Here is a 19,041-nt window from a genome sequence, read left to right as displayed (position 1 = left end):
TAGACTTTCACACGTGCTTGCTTGATGAACGGCTCTTTCAGTTCTTCATGATAAGTGAATAAATGAGGTGTGCAAAGTTAAAAAGGATTTAAAGAGCATATCTGAGTGAGTTTCGGCATGCCTTCTCAGCTACTTGCTATCTTCAAACTATTACTTACCTAATTATACACACACACATGCACACACTCGCATGCACGAAAGGATATTCGCATACAGTCTTCTTCCCACCCTCTATCTCTCGCCCCCACCAAACTAACCCTCCTAACCGACTGCCTGCTATCCACTTGCAAAGTACTGCTGTTGACACACAGGAATCCAGACACACACACACACGCACACACTCATGCTCTTTCTCCCTCCTTGGCAGGAAGGACTCTCTTCTGAACCAGACGACTGCTTGCGCCTCTCTCCTTTTCCTCTGCTGGCAGGTGTTAGAAATAAAACCATAAATAAGTGCAAGAGGGAGCCAGAGACAGCGCGAGAGAGGACAAATGTCTTTCTGCATTTGTTGCTGAAGGGGAAATATGAGGAAAGGGGAACGATATGGAGGAGAAATCTGTGTTTTTGAGTAGCTAGAACAGTTAGTAGGGTTTTATTTGTCTACTGTCAACTGTATTTTTGTGTCTGAAGGGGATTGAAGTGAACACTTGGATCATCTGGGCTCAAGCCACAGCATGCTGACTGAGTTATAGAGCAGCTGAGGGGAAACAAAGTAGCCGAGAGGAACACAAGGCAGTCATGGACACTATAACACCTCAGCCACAGTCCTGATGACTTGGATTTGCACACTGGAGTTGGACCCCATCCAGCCCACGGTCCACTTATACAAATGAGGTACTGGCTTTCTGTAAATCAAAATCTGTAGAGTTTTAGGTGATATCACCAAATTGTTCTGTGTACTTCATGAGGAAGATTTATATATGCAGTTGACCAACAGTCTGAGACCACAATTCTAAAATGTTTATTTAATAAATGACAAATTATAGGATTTTGACAAATTTTAAACAACGAAACAATGTAAAGTGAAATTAGGAAGAAATATTTCAGAATCTGCATTATTTCTGCATCATTTTATCAGGTAAATTTGATTTGTACAGATGGTCAGATGCTGCTTCCATCAAAGCCCACTGTAAAAAAATATGCATGGTTTAACTTAAAAAAGTAAGTAACCTGGTTGCCTTCAAATTTTAAGTTCATTGAACTGGAAAAAGTGAGTTACTACAATGAAGGAGAATGATTTAATCATCAGAAACTCAAAATTATATGTTCTCTGAACTAAATAAATTATTTAATTTGATTACAAAAGAAAAAATGTTGTGATTACTAAACTGTAAAAAAATATTGTTGGTTTAACTTACAGTAAAAAAAGTAAGTAACCTGGGTTGCCTTAAAATTTTAAGTTGATTGAACTGGAAAAAGTGAGTTTATACAATGAAGAAGATTAATTTAATCATCAGAAACTCAAAATGATAAGTTATCTCAACTAAATAAATTATTATAAAGATGATTTGACAAAAGAAAATATGTTGTGATAACAAATCTTGAAAATATTTTTTACAGTGTATGCTTTGGAGAACTGATCATTAGGTTTTACATTAATTTTCAGTTGAAGTTCAATTATAACTTTACTTCAGCTCCCAATTGCTGTTCATATATAATTTATTGTGAATGTTAATGAAAATGAATTGTATAATGGTCTCAGACTTTTGCTTTGCCTTGGTTGTTAACTGTTCGAAGAATTGGCTGAGCCTACTGTCATTTTTACACATTGTGCTGCCAACAACAAAATGATCACTGCTTCCTGTTAACTGTGTGACATGGTGAGTCATGTATACCTGTCCCGCTGGGTTTTGCGTTGAACTGCCAGACCATTTTGAACAGATGCGCATGTTTATGACGTTTTGATTTGCACATCTGACACTCATCACCTGTATAGACAAATCTCATGATACGCCTGGGATATGGTCCAGTTTATAAAATCCTGATAGAGCAGGCGCAGGCAGCAACACTGCCCTCCAGCCCCACTAACAGACACAGTCAGATGCAAATATGCTGCACGATCGCTTGCAAGCTGCTTAATGTTGCATGCATAATAGTTCGATAGATTGAGCAGGATATGACCCTTAATATTCTACTGCTGCAGGGAGCAGAGATGGTAAGTGTGTGCATATGTGAGCTTCTGTTGATGTGAGGGGCAGGTGAGTGCATGTCTGGAACACGCTGTAAAAGAACTGCACATGGAGAGATGGCAGTGCAGTCATGAACTCAATGTCATGGACAGGGTGTTTTACTGTGTGAGGCAATATAGAAATGTTAGTTGGGGAGCCTGAATTTGGACTTTTTTTTGTTGGGCTTTGTGTTGGTCAGTTGCATCTTTCTTTTTTTGGTTGATATAAATTTGGGTTTGCTCAAACAGTGAAATCTATTACTGATTGACATATGAAGAGGACATACATTTTGCTCTGTCAGAGATCGGTTCTGTTTCAAGTATTAACTTTGTTTTAGGTCGATTACTTTGGAGAATAAAAAGGTCTGGCAGAAATTAGATCATTATTGATGTACAGTAAAAGAGTATGAAGCTATAAGCTATAAAATATTTATGGATGGCAAAGTCCAGATAATTTGCTCTTGGATGTGTTTGATAAGAACCGTTTGAGTTCATGAAATCTGACTTTTCATTGCATGCTTTCTTGTCAAGTATGTGCCTTGATGAGATCTTTTCTGAAACACTAGATGATGTTTTCTTTGAAGAAAAAAATATTTTAAATGTCAAAAATATATAGTGTTATTCTGATAAAATTTGAAAAATAGTTCTATTTAGCTTTACTTTTTGTAATTTTAATGCCAAGGCATTTTGTCTGAGTTTTCTTGATTGTTTTATGCCATATGTGGAGCATGTGTTTTGTAGAGTGTTTTCTTTTCCTTCAGAGAGGGAGGGTGCGACGTCCTCTTTATGACCTAGCACCTGTCTGATGGAAGGCTTTATGTTCTCCTCTACACTGCTGTGCGGGAACAGAAATTATCCTGACTGCCCAGATGAAATTATTGAATTGCAGAATCTTTGCAGCTTTAAACTGGCTTCATAACATCTGATTTTAGGTCATTTGCCTGCCCTGGAAACTGAGATTCTTTTTAGATGGGTCATGAGTGAATGCCAACATGAGGATGTGGGGTAAACAAAAAAGTATCAAGTCACAATAAAATCTCCCTGCCTTATTCTTCCTCATCCTGTATAGCTTCGGAAACCATTGTCTGCATGTGCTGCATCATATCATTGGATGTGTAAGAGATATCCTTTTAGGATTGAGAGTGATTATCCCATACAAATATGGGTTGTTGTTTTGTTTTTTTTAATGGAGTGAGATCGAGTGATTTTTTTTTTTCTCATGCACTTAGACCTTGTGTAGCAGGTGAATGGTCTGTGAAACTCTTCCCTATTCTCCACTGACATCTATTGAGATCCCTAAAGACATTGAATTTTGTAAGCTGTATAATTGATCATGGATGGATCTCACAGGGTGTGGTTTGGTGCTTTGCTTTTAGTCAACATGTTGCTAGATATGAACATCAGAGAGACAGTGGGGGTGGCCAGACCCTTGGAATGTCTATCGTAACACGCGGCTTGCCGCTCCTCCAGCTCGACCGTGCCAGTCTGTGTGTGTTTGTATGACTCAATGCATTCTCGTAGTTCTCAGCAGGTTTGGATTGCTCATATGCTGGTAGAGATAAGAACAGTTTACAGGATGTTTAGTAACAATACAACTAAACTGGTATGTGTACCAGGAAAATAAGCTGTTTTTGTCATGTTTTAGTGTAAATGACAAGACGTAACTTTTTTATGTCATTAATTGATTCAAAAATACAATTAACAAAAGCAATTAAAATAGCTATTTATGCATATAATGACTTGATTATTCCTCTTATATTATAAGTTTGTTTGTAATGTCTGAGTGAAAGATTTATTTAGATGTTTTTTTTTATTACATAAATGAAGAAAAAAAAATAAGGTTGATACTCTCCGAGGATCATATTGAAGAAAAAAAAGCCATTTTAAAGAAAGAAATTCCTGAAAATAAAATATTACTAGGTAGAAACATCTTTTATAAGCATTTCATAGATTTTTAGAAATATTGTATAACTATTATAACTATTTATATAACTTATTATAACTATTAGTAGAATTAGTATTTTTTTATGTTAACTTAAAATATATAATTATTATTTGAAAAAATGTCCAAGTTAAAGTCATGTGTTGTTAATCAGGATGCAGAAATAAAAACTTTTTTAAACCAAAAAAAAAAATGTGATACACTCACATGTTATCAAGGCGTATGGAAAATGTTTGTGGTAATATTACTTTTTTGAGGATGGTTATATCGCATGACGCATGCTTTGAGATACTTTTGCGTGACACTGATTTACCCTATAAAGCAAACTGTTACAATGTAAGGAGCACCTGCCCCATCACCTGTCAGTTGGAGGGAACAGGCTGATTCTGTATCTGCACATACATGTACTAGAGCCGTAGTCTGGGGAAAAAAAAGGACGCCATGCCACACCCAGTAATATTCCATCCCAACTCTTTGCATGCAAAAACGTTCTCTCCTCACTTACCCTCATTTTGCTTGTCGAATTCAGGTCAACAGGTCCACTCGGGGTGGAATGGGCATCTAAAGCCCCTTCACTCAACTGTGCGTCTTACTGGCCTTAAAGGGCTTGTAAGGGCTAAAAAACAGCAGAGCTCACCTGCAGAATGAACAGATGGTGAAGGAAGAGGTTTGGGGAGCAATAAGAACAGACCTTGTTTGTGTGACTGCACGCTATTAGTGCCCCCCCCAAAAGTCAGCACAGATAGGATGCAGCCACACAAATAAGGCCTGTTCTTGTTGCGTGAGCTCAGACAGACGAGACTCTTTGTTTGTTCTCGGGTACAGCTTACTAGGCAATTTAAGTGGAATGACAGAAGCGCAGTTATTTAGGGAATGTGGAAAGTGTCGGATCTTTATTGGGAGTGGGGGTCGGCCATGATAATGAACTTGCTTTTCTTCGGCTCACAAAAGGCTTAATGGTTAACCATTTTTATTGTGTCCTCATTTTGCCTTCACAAACAGTCCTTGGATTTCAAGACTTAAACTGCAGATAAAAAGTATAAGTGTGGTTAGTGTGATTGTTGTAGTATGTTGGAAGGCACTAGCACTATTTGAAGGAATTTTAGAAGTTTATGGTTTAAAAACGCAAGAACCTGCACTCGGCCATCAAATCTAGTCCCGCGCCGCACTCTCTAGGATAGTGACGGGAAATATCGGCCCGACCCCAAGTTCGGGCTCGACTGACGTATCGATCTTGCCGAATCAGGTACTCAAGATGGCGGAAGACAAGTTTTAGAAGTGAGTGACGTCAGTGAGGAAACGTTGGTGACATCATCTGATATTCATGCTATTAAACTGACACTAACCCTAACTTAAAAAAAACCCTATTAAATTAAGATGCGTGGATATTTTGTACATTTAATATTCTTGCACAAATGTATGTCTGTGTTTTAGGAGTTTTGCTTTTGTGTGTGGTGCACATGTTTGCGTTTGTCTATGAAAAGTGATCCTGAAAAAGCCAAGCCCTACAGGTATGTGTAAAAGGCCTTTCTCTGGCTTCGCTCTATGCACACCTGTTTAGCTACGCAGCCTGCAGGCTTTTTCACGAACCTTGTTGGCTTAGACCTACTGTGAATAAAATCATTTATGTTCTTATTTGATTACATATTGACCTAAATGCAGTCTCTCAGAGAAAATCTTCAGGAATACCATGCAGCAACGAATTAAAAAACAAACAAACCGTAAGCCCATTTATAGATTAAAATGATTACTGTAGGTCTTTATATTACAATGTCACAAACCTTGTCGTCTCCTGCATTCATGGTCAGTCTAAAGCAAGGTGTAAGCAGTGTACAGATCACATTTCAAAACAAGCTACTTCGAGTGACTAGTCTTTACCTGTCCATATAATAAAGCAGAAGGAGGGGGGGATTGGAGCATTCACCTGGCTCACCGTACAGCGACTGAAAGAAAACAGGAAGTTGAGTGCGAATGAGTGTGGCGTGAATGGAACGGTGAAAGTAGGTCATCGTTGCAATGGGACACAAATTTAGCGGAACAGTAAAGAACTGATTGAGCTGTATAAATCTGGCAAACATCAGCAGGTCTTCTGAGTGCAGTGATGCAAATCTAGTTATAAATCACCATGATACTGTGACTGACAAACATATGTTTTCACAACCCATTTAACTTTCATAATCTGATCTATTTCTAAGTGTAAAATGTAGGGTGGGGCTTGATTTTAACCCACTGGGAATTGATTGGACACACGAGAGCTTGACACACCAGAATTGAGACTAAGGCAAGTTAGCTACAACAATAGCTATTTGGCTATAGTTTAACATTAACCAGTGAGTGACGTCGACGGACAATCAAAATCATTTCGGAAGAAGAGAAAGTTATTATGTTTTGATTTAAAGATCGTGAAGACAAACTATTTAGGTCTTTGGAATAACATGCACTGAGGAACTGTTTAAAAAAAAGTAATAAGGGTCAGTTTCGATTTTACTTGACATTAAGCACTTTTACTTAGGGGATTTTCTTAAAGATTTTTATTGATGCTTAATAAAAGCCTGTTGCTACTTGTGTTATTTTCTATTAAATGATCATTATGCTTATTAACAATAAACTGTGCAACTCTCTGCAATTAAACTTCCAAGTGGCTATCCAAACATAAGTGGATGTCGGTTAGTGTGAAGTGAGGTGGTTCCTGTTTAAAAATGCAGTGTTCAAAGCACTATATATAGTTTATTGTGTGTATAAAACTTAAAATCATCTGCATTCTCAACTGAACTGCATGCAGCATGTGATAGTGCTTTGTTTCCACACTCAGCACTACTGCATGTGTGCATATCGCTCCTGTATTTGACAGGGTGTGTCTGATATGGGAGGTGTTAAAGTTGAAAGAAGGTGAGTGCACAGATGTCCTAAAGGTGTGGTTTCTTTAAGATGAGACTATGGGGTTCAAGGTGGTCTGAATAAGCTTGGCTTGCTCGAGTAATACCTTAACCCAGGTATTGTTACACTCATGGGCTTCTCTCTTGCTCTCTCTCTCTCTGTTGTGTTGTTGTTGAGACGGTTGAGGGCAATGTCAATGCTTTGTGAATGTGAAAGGGGATTTCGCTGTCTGTCTTGATGGAGTAGGTGGAGGAAGGCCTCAGGCACTTTGGGGGATCAGGCCCCACACACCACACACAAACAAAGAAGTGTTTTCCCCTCCAGATATCCTAACTCACCCCACCAGAATTTAAATTCTGCTATATAAAAATCTCAACAATTAATTTGCATCTTTTGTTCTAGAACAATACTTTTAAACATGAGGTGTCCATTATAATGTCATCCATTATATACAGGAAAGATTGAGCACATTAGACATTATTGGTTTATTTTTTTTTTTTTAAGCAAAACTAGTTTCAAGAGTAAGGTCACTTCATGACAGGAAACTATTAAAGAAATAGTTCTCTTAAAAAAAATTCAAATTCTGTCATTATTTACTCACACTCATGTTGTACCATAGCTGTATACTGTTATTTGCCATAAAAGGAGACCTTCTGAATAATCAAAAAATATTACAATTTTACATTCATCTAAAGATCATCATTAAAACATTCAGGAACGAAAATGTACAAGTAAATGATGAAAGAATATTTGTTTTCATTGATCCATCCCTTTAATCGTAATCTGACAAATAATATCCATCTTTTATTTGTTATCACCTGCATCTTGCCATCAAGTTGCAGCAGCTGAAAATGAGCAGAGGCGTTTGAGTGTGAACGGCAGATGCCATGATGTGCTCTCTGTCTCAGGCCAATTAGACCAGCAATGTCAGCCTGCTTAAGAGCAATATAACATACAAACAGAAGCCTATCACACCACACTGTTAGACCCTGTGCTCAAAGAATTCTAGAAATTAATAGGGGGGTGGGGGAGGTTGTTTTTTTTTTTTGGTGTTTTCATTCTGACTTAAAACTTTTGTAAAATGTATGTACAGTCATTTATATATATATATATATATGAAGAGTTCAGATGCAAAAGCCTCTAAGTGCCATTTGAAATTTTCTTCTAGAATGATCATTTTTATCAAGCTTGTATATTTAAGTTCAGTAATTTCAGTTAAATTGCAATGAGGATTACCTATTAATTGTTATTTAAGTGAAATTATTGAACTTGAATATATAAGCTTAATAAAAAATGATCATTTTAGAAGAAAATTTCAAATGGCATTTAGAGGCTTTTGCATCTGAACTCTTCATATATATATATATATATATATATATATATATATATATATATATAAACCCTGTAGGATTTAAATCGATTTAGTGATTGAAATAAAGTGAAATATATATATTTTTTTCACAGCATATAGCTAATGCAAGCTATTAGTATTGACATTGCAGTTGACATTGCTGAATATACTTGTGGATTCATGTGGTTCTTAACGGTCTGCATGGGCTTTGGCAGCATTGGTTTCTTTAATCATAGCAACAATGAAGAAGATGGTAATTTTCAATTCATTTACTTTGTTGATGCCCTGACTTACAGGAAGCCTCCAAAATTACAGGGAGAATATATACAACAAAGACCAAAACATAAGGAAATGACATGTTGAGAACATGGAAAATTGCATGGTGGATATTACTGAGAATTGTAAAATGGGCAAGACATAAAGTTGAATGTATGGCATAGATATATGGTAATGAACTGTAATGTAGTGTATTATTGAATTTGCTTTATAGTTAATAGCTATGCACAGCATTCACAAAGTGACTATTTGTATACATTTAATTTGTGTAGCACAAAATACAATTATATTTTACAACAGCTCCCAAATTTTGCTTCCATAATTTGACCTGTTTCCAAATGACAGGATATTCAACAAGAACAACTGTAGTGCTGACGTAAATATGAGTTTGCTAAAACATTGCCTGAATCGCAAATTGGCAATTGCTTTCATGATCTAATAGCAGATTATTATATGTTGATTAGAAGACAAACTGAAAATACCAAGTGACCAGCTGACTTTTATTTCTCTATGTGCATGTGATGAATCCAGATTCATTCCATACATTTCACATCTCCAGTGCAACTAACAACATTCTGCATCTGTGGAAATAAAGAAACCTTTATTTAGAGTATAGGGAACAGGTAACCATTTGTGCAGTGTGTTTTTGGGTTTAGTTGTGCAATGTTGGTAAAGATATGCGCATATATTTTTTCTTTCAAGACAGAGGGTCATAGTATATGGTATCTGGGATTTTCATAAATAAATAAATAAGTAAATATATATTTATTTGTATGTATATATATATATATATATATACACTGTATATATGCATGTACGCTCGCTCACCTAAAGGATTAACACCATACTATTACTGTGTTTGACACCCTTTTGCCTTCAGAACTGCCTTAATTCTAAGTGGCATTGATTCAACAAGGTGCTGAAATCATTCTTTTGAAGTGTTGGCCCATATTGATAGGATAGCATCTTGGAGTTGATGGAGATTTGTGGGATGCACATCCAGGGCACGAAGCTCCCGTTACAAAGATGCTCTATTGGGTTGAGATCTGGTCACTGTGGGGGTCATTTTAGTACAGTGAACTCATTGTCATTTTCAAGAAACTCATTCGAAATTATTCGAGCTTTGTGACATAGTGCATTATCCTGCTGGAAGTAGCCATCAGAGGATTTCAGGATTGGCTTCACAAATGCTTTTCTGCATACCTCAGTTGTAACAAGTGGTTATTTTTAGTCAAAGTTGCTGTTCTATCAGCTTGAATCAGTTGGCCATCTGGCACCAACAACCATGCCACGCTCAAAATTTCTTAAGTCATGTTTTTTTCCCATTCTGACATTGAGTTTGGAGTTCAGGAGATTGTCTTGACCAGGACCACACCCCTAAATGCATTGAAGCAACTGCCATGTGATTGGTTGAATAGATAATTGCATTAATGAGAAATTGAACGGGTGTTCAAAATAACCCTTTAGGTGAGTGTATGAGTGTCTGAGAGTGAGTGTTTGCTTTGTGGATCATGTTAAATTCTTGTTGTTGGATTTAGCCATGTGTACATTCAGCTTTAAAAGAGAAACTGAGATAAACAATCAAACAATGATTTATTGTGTCTAATGTCTAAACAATGATTTATTCAGTTTAAGATTTACCTTTTATTTTCTGGTTCATGACATACGTCTAAAGACGCCTAAATTGCATCCAATGTAGAGTTTTAGACACCTATGGGCAACCCAACTAGTATCGTTTGGCGGATTTCATCTCTAAGTTTAGAAAACATCTCTTTTTATTTCACGGGTCAGTGATTAAGGCAGATGTGGGTCATCAGCACTGACAGTTTGCTGAGGTTTCATTGCTTTAATAGCCTAGGAAATGTCATAGCTCAAGCTATCTTAGGCTTGCCTGTCCCTCAGGGCAAAACACTGAATATTAATAAGCAATGCTTCTTCCATGACCCAGATTAGTTTAGGTAAATAGAAAGCTGTTTAAAAACATGGCAAATATGCACAAAAAACTCTTCCAAGATGACATTCTCAGTCAAGTCTTCTTTGTGAAGCATTCCATCTCAGGTCTAAGCTGCTAGCAAGCCTAGACACTTGCCCATTATCATAGTTTGAGAATTTGGAGTGTCCTCATGTGACTGACTTTGCTTCTGCAGTGAAGATGTTGTTTTGAGTAAGGGATCCAGCTGTAAATTATGTAGATAAGTATAGGGGTGTAGGGCTGCATGCTGCACTCTTTAATTAGAACAGGAAGATGCATCGGCAGCGACTAAGCCAAGTCTGCCATGGGGGGGGAAGAGCAGAGACTGTTCAGCGAGACTTAACTTTACCCAGTGGATCACCAAATCCATTAAGAACTGCAGAGATGAGCCAAGCTTTACTGTGCATAAATCTGTGCTGGCACAACAAAAACATTGGCCAGAGGGATCTATTTCTATGAGCTGAAATTTGGAAATGCAGCATCTCTCAGAACAATGGTTATGTGGGTACCTGAGTTATAATACCTAACATTATTTCTGTCTGTTTTTGTTTCCCAATTGCTTTGCAGTACCCATGTTCCTCCTGAGCCATGCTCCCTGGCTATGGATTCTCTCCTCTTCTTGATTTCCAGCCTCACCTCCAAGCGTTCCATTGCAGAGGGGAGAGCTCTGACATGTGGTTCCCAGGCTCAGTTGAGGCCCAGGCTCTGAGTGACTCTCGGGAAGGTAGGCCTCTCTTGCGACAGCGTCAGCACATTGCGGTGTGTCAGCAAGAGACATTGGCCTTCATTGACCTTCAACAGCCAAGCGTTAATGGCTTCCAATCACACACCCTAGAAAACCGTAGTTCCTCTTTTTGCTCCAAGCCTGTCAGATGCAATGGAAGCGGTCCATCTGACTTTCCCAAGAATGGGAGTACAGACACAACACTGGACAATTATTTGACCCAGGATAGCAATAATGTGGAAGTGGCTCAGGATCAGATGTGGAAACCCACTACTGGCTTACCTGAGACCGTTTATGAAAACCCTGAACCAGAAGTTAAGGGTCTCCGCTCTCGAGACTTGTTTCTGCCTCTGTCCCCATGTGCACCTGGGGACAGGAACTCTTTTGAGTCTCAGCAGCTGAGCTCCCCCTCTTCCCCCTTAGAGTTCCAAAGTCTGGACCCATTTCGCCCTCAAAGACGCACCTCTTTGGGATCCTTAAAAGAGAAGTCCATAAGTAAGTGCCACTCTCACTTAACTAAGTCTTGACACATTGGCCCTACATTCCTGTTTTAAACAATAAATAGTTTGTCACAGTGCACAGTTTTTCACCACTCTTGAAACTGTATGGGAGTTTTCGGATAGATGATTACTCTTAGTGCAATCCTTAAAAGCATACTAATGTCCTGTCAGGTGTTTTGATACACTACAACAGTGGTCCCCAAGAGGCTTCTCAAAACAATACACATTTTGAATGTTGGAGTCTCTACAGATGTGTTGATGAGTTGAATAAAGTGTGTTTGTTTAAGGAGCTGTCCAAAATCTGTTCTATTGACAGGCCAATTAGAACAAGGTTCTGTACTACTGTGTTAAAGTGATTGTGTATGTTAAAACTACAGGTGAATAACAAGTGGATAGTAACATTTATCATGTTCCTTGTTGATAATAGGGCGTAGGATGAGGGTGTACTCTCCAGACACTCTGAGTGACGAGTCTCTCAGCAGCCCAGGTGTGGAGTGTGATTACCTGCTTCCAACATCCTTTGAATCGTTCGTAGAAGGAGGGCTTGGCATGGTGGGCTCTACTATTCCCACATCCCAAAATTCCAGCCCGCTCCCAGGGGTAGATGAGGACCTCTCTCTTCTTGCCACACCGATCTCTCCAAAGCCATTCTTAGATTTCCCTCAAGAGGTTGCCATAACAGAGGGGGGAGTAAATGATGGGGGGAGGCAGAGGTTGGACCTAGAAGACTGCAGAGCCCTGGAAGGCCCTGCCCTCAACAGTGAGACTTCACTGCCTCTGTCCCATTCTCGTTCAGCAGACAATGAGCGCCGGCGCTTCTCTGCTTCTGAGCTCATCTCCCGCCTGCAACTCTCCCAGAGGAAAAATTCTTTTACCCTTAAGCTGGGCAAGTCTCTTTCTGCTCGTGTGGCCTCCCGGGACCGTCACCTGTCTGGAAATCTCAGCTCAGACTGTGAGTGACTCATCAGTACTGATTAGCTTAATGAAAGACTTTATTGTGAAAGTCTTGTGCTGTGATGTCATTATGACACTTCAGTGCTATATTTTCAGCTCTATCCCCTTTTCTATACCTTCTCCCTCCCTTGTCTGTTTGTAGACAAACCCAATTCCAGACGTTGCTTCTCAGGGGGATCAAGTGACACTGCACCACATAGTCCGGTGGGGTCTGCACCACCACTGCCCTCTGCTGACTGTAATCTGCCACTGCACAGGAGGAGCTCAAAGCAAAGGTGGCTCTAAAACTCAGCTAGTACCCACGGAGAACAATGTAGTGAGTAGAATATTACAAATTTTGTTTTAACATATTTTATACTGTTTTTTTTTTTTTTCACAGGATGAGAAAGGTTTCCATTGATGAGGATGGAGGCAGTCCTCCCAGTACCTCTAAACGTCTATCACGATTCTTGCCAAACTGTAAGGCCAATAAATAAATAAATCTGGAATTTGATATATATATATATATATATATATATATATATATGTATAATGTATGTACATTTATATTATTTATTATATTTTAGAATCATTTTCCATTTTTCTCTACCCCTCTCTCTCTCTCTCTCTCTCTCTCAGTGATTTTGTATCAGGAATACAGTGATGTTGCTATCAACAGAGAGATTCAGAGGCAGCAGGGGGCAGAGCCAGGAACTGATGAAGAAAGAGGGGACTCTGTGTCCCCAGGCAACCTCTCGCCATCCAGCTCATTCCGCTCATCACGAGGCTCCGCCTTTTCCCTTTGGCAGGATATTCCTGATGTTCGGTCCAGTGGACAACTTGACAACTTCAGCAATGAAGAGCGTAAACTGCAGGAGGTGACTCCTCATTCAGAAAGTCTGTTTTGTTTTTTTATTAGCCAGCAAGTTTTGCCGAAAAATAAATAATTCTTTTTTTTTTGTCTTTTCAGGCCAAGTTTGAGTTAGTGACATCAGAGGCCTCATACATACGCAGCTTGTCTATTGCAGTTGACCATTTTATGATGTCTCCAGAGTTGTGTGAGAGTCTTGGGATGCAGGAGAGGCAGTGGCTCTTTTCCAAACTGCCTGATGTGAAGGAAGTCAGTGAGAGGTGAATAAAGATGAAAAGTTCTACAATTTTTTGAAAGAGTGGGCCTTCTGCTGAAATGTGCACAGTTGAAATTACTGTTTTTGTCTCTCTCTCCCTTTCAATTCTCCCTATATCCATAGGTTTCTTCAAGATCTAGAGCATAGGTTAGAAGGGGACATTTTGCGTTTTGATGTATGTGACATTGTCTTTGACCACTGTCCTGCTCTGCGGAGGGTTTATCTGCCGTATGTCACCAATCAAGCTTATCAGGAAAAGACCTATCAACGGCTACTGTAAATAGTCTCTTACTCTAAAAAAGTTCTATAACAAGCATAATAATGTGCATGTTGCAATTATTGCCCTGTTTAAGAGGTTCATACATTTGCGTTGTGGTGTTTTCTTAGGCAGGAGAATCCTCGTTTCCCTGGAATCCTTGCTCGCCTGGAAGAGGACCCAATATGCCAGAGGCTGCCTCTTACATCATTCCTTATCCTTCCTTTTCAAAGGATCACACGGCTCAAAATGCTAGTGGAGGTATTCCATCATGGACAGTGCACAATCTCTATCTTTTCAAATGTTATCTTATAAGTTGAAAGCTAACATCAAGCTTAAGAACCAGGCTTAAATATTTCATCAGTTAAAGCTGCAGTCTGCATTTTTTCCACTTTGTCGCCATCTCTGTTCGAAATCTGCAATTGCAGTTATTCGCGGAACTATCAACTTTACGTGAGTTGTAGTTTGACACTGCACAGTGCGAATGAACACGTTGAGGAAAGTGTGCAGCTGTCAATCACAGCGCTGGTGTCGATACTGGCATTTAGAATCACATATTATTCTTTTTGGAAGCATGACTAACATAATTTTCACCGGCAAATGTCATCTGAACAAGTAACATCCAATTTTGTTCTGGTTCCGACATTGCAATAAAATCACTCTGATTAAATCTAACAATCGCTTATCGTATCACGCAAAACCGTGCGAATTATACTTGTTAACTCAACTTGTTAATGTTATCAACGTCAGCATTGCGTTGACTACATGTATTGTCCTACCGATATTATGCTTGTTTTCGCGTGGGCCCGGTTGCAGTCTCTTTTTTTCTGTAGCCACTCCGAAGTCCGAACGAAGTCTTTTGCATTTTACAGCGGGTGTGCATTTTACCATCAAATTGATACGTTTAATTATATTAAGTGCTGTGAGAAAAGGCTATAAATCTCCACCTCCAACAACCTCACACACAAATATAGCTTATACTAGCCAAAACTCCTCCTTTATGTGTACAGATGTGATGTCAAATGTGATGACGCAAAGACATGCTCAAATCTCCTGCAGAAATCCACCAGTACCACTTGAGTTAAAAACATCATTACAAGCTTACCGTTTTGAATCGAGCTACGGCAAGCAGATAGCGTTGAACACTTTCTGGTTATGTATTTTCTCAAATATGTATTTTGGATCATTTTTAACCCCAAAAAAGCTACGGACTGCAGCTTTAAATTGTCCTGTGGTTATCAATCTTGTCCATGTATAGAACATCCTGAAGAGAACAACTCCTGGATCACGAGATGAGGACACTGCCACCAAAGCACTTAATGAGCTCAAAAAGGTGAGTAAAGTAGGAGAAGAGAATTTATAATTGTCACAAATAATGTTTTATAAATCATGAAATGAAAACTACTTGTGCTCTGCTGCACTAGATAATAAAGGAATGTAACTCCAGTGTGCAGTCCATGAAGAGGATGGAAGAACTAATTCATCTAAACAAGAAAATTCACTTTGAGGGCAAGGTATTACATCAAGCATTTATTGTCATTTTTAAGTATATGTATAATATATCATGCAGGGGTGTTATTGCAGTCGTGGTCTAATAGAGAGGCAGACTGATAACCCGAAAGTTGCGGGATTGATTCTCAATATCGGCAGGAGATGACTTGGGTGCCATTGAGTAATTGCCCAATTGCTCCCTGGGTGCCACAGCAAATATGGCTGCCCAAATGTTATGTGTGTCCAATGTTTGCTTGTGTGTGTGTGCTCGCTAATCCTTATGTGTATGCACTAACTTGGATGAGTTAAATGCAGAGGACAAATTCCGAGTATGGGTCACCATAATTGGCCTTCACTTCACTTTGTCACTTTCACCTATACTTATCATACAGGATTGTTAGGCGCCATGCGCCGAAAACACTGGGCGCGCCGCGTTGTTCCTCGCCATGCGCCCTAAAACGTGTAAAAACCGCTGGACACGGCGCGTTCTCCCTTATAAGCTTATGGTGCGCTTGCGGCATTCTGCAAAGTCGAGATGTTTTTATTTTGAGATGTTCAATTTGAGGGGCTGCAATTATTATCAAAAATATACAAAATTCTTTTGTAAAATTCTATTTATTTTATTTTAGATTTTCCCTCTCATCTCTCAATCTCGTTGGCTGGTCAAACATGGTGAACTTCTTGAAGTGGACACACAGAACTTGAGTATATCTGGGTCTAAGTTTAAACTCACCACTCGTCCTGTGTACCTTCACCTGTTTAATGACTGTCTTCTGCTGTCCCGGAGGAAAGAGTAAGTCTAATGGGATGGGAGACTAATATCCAATGTAATATTTGAACAATTTCATATTGAATATCAAAATGTGTCCCTTCTCTTTACTGTCACAGCTCATGGAAGTTCATGGTGTTTGTACATGCAAAGATTGAAGACCTCAAGGTAAAAGATCTAAGCCAGAAACTTCAGGGAATCTCAGGATTCATATTCTACCTGCAGTTATGTGAGGGGCAACAGCTAAAACACCAGATTCTGCTCAAGTCACCCACAGAGTGAGGACATTCACATAATTCGCAAATATAAACACCTAAAATCATGTCACTGACAAATAGATCTGAGTGTTCCTAGAAAACGAGCCATACCAGGAAATGTGTTCCCACACGATGCATAAAACAGAGTAAAGAACATTTTGTTTTATATGTAGGAGCAGCAAACAGAGGTGGATCACAGCCATGTTTCCCTCGGACCCAAAGGCAGCCATTGACCAGACCAATGAGAATGATGGTGTGTCATTTCTTTGTCTCACTCTTGTCATGCAATTCAGATTTAACTACGTTTAAAATTTAACACTTATCTAAATGGCACGTTAAAGATGAGTTGTGGCTAGTTGCATTTGGTGGTTCATGGCCAGGTTAAGCCGCAGTGTGTTCCAGATAGTCCAGATAATTTATGATGATAATAAAGGGGGCTGTTTTGCCTGACATATAAAGTCATCAGTTATTTCTCTGGCACAACATTGAAAACACAGTGGAATATACAGTTCTGCTCAAGAATATCCTGTTTACTTGTGAACTAAGTGCCTCGAAGAAAAATCTTAAAAAGCATAGTTCACCCAAAAATGGAAATTCTCTCATAATTTACTCTCCCTCATGTCTTTTAAAACCTGCATGACCATATTTATACTGTGTTATACACACATTTTTTTTTTTTTTTAATTAGACTTTTTTCTAAAAAACTACCTGCCTTGTGGTAAGACCCTTTGCATACAAATCATTTGGGATACTCCTCCCAACAATTACAATTTTCTCAGATTAACACAAATTAAGATTTGTAGAAAAATAATAGAACATTTTTTAAATTATCCCTTTAATGTTTCTATGCATGTCTGAACAGATCTATCTCAAGTCCAGTGCATCAAGAGCTACCAGTCACAGGAGCATGATGAGTTAATGCTGGAGAAGGCAGACATCCTTCAAGCTGTAACAATTACAAGTGATGGTATGAATTTTTTTCCCCCTTGTCCTGGCTATACTCCATTTTTCCATTTGAAGAAAAGTGGGAGGACTGTAGAAGAGATAAATGAAATTTTAATGTTTTCACTTCACAGGGTGGGTAGAGGGGATTCGGTTGTCAGATGGAGAGAGGGGCTGGTTCCCCAGATCTTATGTGGAGGAGATCACAAGCCGCAGTGCTCGTTTGCGAAACCTCCGTGAAAACATTCGCATTAAGTGCGTCTCACAAAAATTAGAGGGAGAGACTCTTTGAGACCTTGAAGTATGGGACATTGTTTTACTTACAGCTTGTATTTTAAGATTTTTAACCCCCACTCGGTTGAAATCGTGGGGGCGCCCTTAAAGCCAGGGGGCTCTAAAATCGTCACCACCATTCGCCCCGTTTGCAACGCATATGGTGCTGCACTTTCTGACAGCCCACACACGGACTCTGCTTAAAATAACACTGTCTCATCCCAAGACGTCAACTAACTGACGCTTTTGACCATACGTCAACATCCGACGTTTTAGGGTACCCTTTAAGGGTAGGTTTAGGTCTGGGTAGGGTTAGGATTAGTGTCATCTAACCCACGTTAAAGGGTACCCTAAAACGGCGGATGTTGACGTATGGTCAAAAGCGTCAGTTGTATGACGTCTTGGGATGAGACTGTGCTGCTTAAAACATAGCTGTCCCTGGCTCACCATGTGGGTGCACAAAATCTGGATGTATCAGCTGTTAAAATGTTTAGCAAAATAATAAGGTCCAATTTAAATGGGTTAGTTTTAGGTGGTATAGCAACCATTTCACTCAAGTGTGTTAAGGACTTCTCTTCTACCTTGTGACTAGATAGTTTAATAATGTCTTGATGTTAGCTGATTCACTGAACAGACACACAGTAAAGCTAAATGCTTGCTTTTACTAGTGAAACATTGAAACCAAATTGTGGACTTTTTGAATGATGTTGTTACGTTTGTAAATATTACTTTATGCCGCTTGTCTTCTGTAGATGATCATTTACTTAATAGTATTGGTGTAATAACAGGAAAAATGATGACCATTATTTATGTCAGTGATTCTGCTGTTTGCTTGTTGAATTTGTTGTTTTGGTAACGCAGATTTTTTGGGGGCAATTTCTTTGTGGAGTACTGATTTCCTAAGAATGTTAAATCACATTGGAAAAATAATCCTTTACGGTAACTTTGTAAATAAAAAATAAGTGCATATATTCTAACTGAAAGTGTCTGTCAAAGACCAAAAAAAAAAAAAAAGGTTTTAGGTTGTATGTAAAGTTAACCTTTATTCCCAGCCACGTATGCTCACAACTACAACAAAGCACGTCTCATAAACTTCAGTTTCGTTCCAGGCTCACCTCATATCCCATGGGGCAATAAAGCAGCCGGGTAGCAGGTAAACAGAATAGTTTCTTTGTCACAGCTGT

The 19,041-nt window shown here is 38.9% G+C and overlaps 1 protein-coding gene across 3 annotated transcripts; it reads left to right on the top strand.

Annotated features, from left to right (window-relative positions):
* Positions 1-237: 237 nt before the first annotated feature.
* On the top strand, positions 238-18,834 carry arhgef19 (Rho guanine nucleotide exchange factor 19). 3 transcript variants are annotated; one of them, XM_039653152.2, is made up of 16 exons: positions 238-834; positions 11,153-11,804; positions 12,237-12,761; positions 12,906-13,038; positions 13,143-13,222; positions 13,382-13,620; positions 13,713-13,873; positions 13,993-14,145; positions 14,257-14,386; positions 15,384-15,458; positions 15,550-15,639; positions 16,246-16,409; positions 16,505-16,663; positions 16,816-16,895; positions 17,505-17,609; positions 17,719-18,834. In XM_039653152.2, the coding sequence occupies exons 2-16, from the start codon at positions 11,174-11,176 to the stop codon at positions 17,874-17,876; spliced, it is 2,883 nt and encodes a 960-aa protein (XP_039509086.2). In that variant the 5' UTR covers positions 238-834; positions 11,153-11,173; the 3' UTR covers positions 17,877-18,834. The 3 variants fall into 3 exon arrangements, with proteins under 3 accessions (XP_039509086.2, XP_088980341.1, XP_039509088.2); XM_089124215.1 differs by having other exon boundaries at positions 248-834; positions 11,153-11,309; XM_039653154.2 differs by lacking the exon at positions 238-834 and adding an exon at positions 2,006-2,155.
* Positions 18,835-19,041: the final 207 nt, after the last annotated feature.

The sequence above is a fragment of the Pimephales promelas genome, chromosome 20, assembly GCF_988280905.1.
Source record: "Pimephales promelas chromosome 20, fPimPro1.hap1.1, whole genome shotgun sequence".
NCBI lineage: Eukaryota > Metazoa > Chordata > Actinopteri > Cypriniformes > Leuciscidae > Pimephales > Pimephales promelas.
Note: the sequence above shows the minus strand (reverse complement) of the source record. Positions and strands in the feature narration are given on the sequence as shown.

Coding starts and splice junctions, on each gene's coding strand:
- arhgef19 (XM_039653152.2), top strand. CDS start 11,174: ATGCTCCCTGGCTATGGATTCTCTCCTCTTCTTGATTTCCAGCCTCAC. Junction 11,805..12,236: donor CTTAAAAGAGAAGTCCATAA/GTAAGTGCCACT, acceptor TGTTGATAATAG/GGCGTAGGATGAGGGTGTAC. Junction 14,146..14,256: donor AAGACCTATCAACGGCTACT/GTAAATAGTCTC, acceptor GTGTTTTCTTAG/GCAGGAGAATCCTCGTTTCC.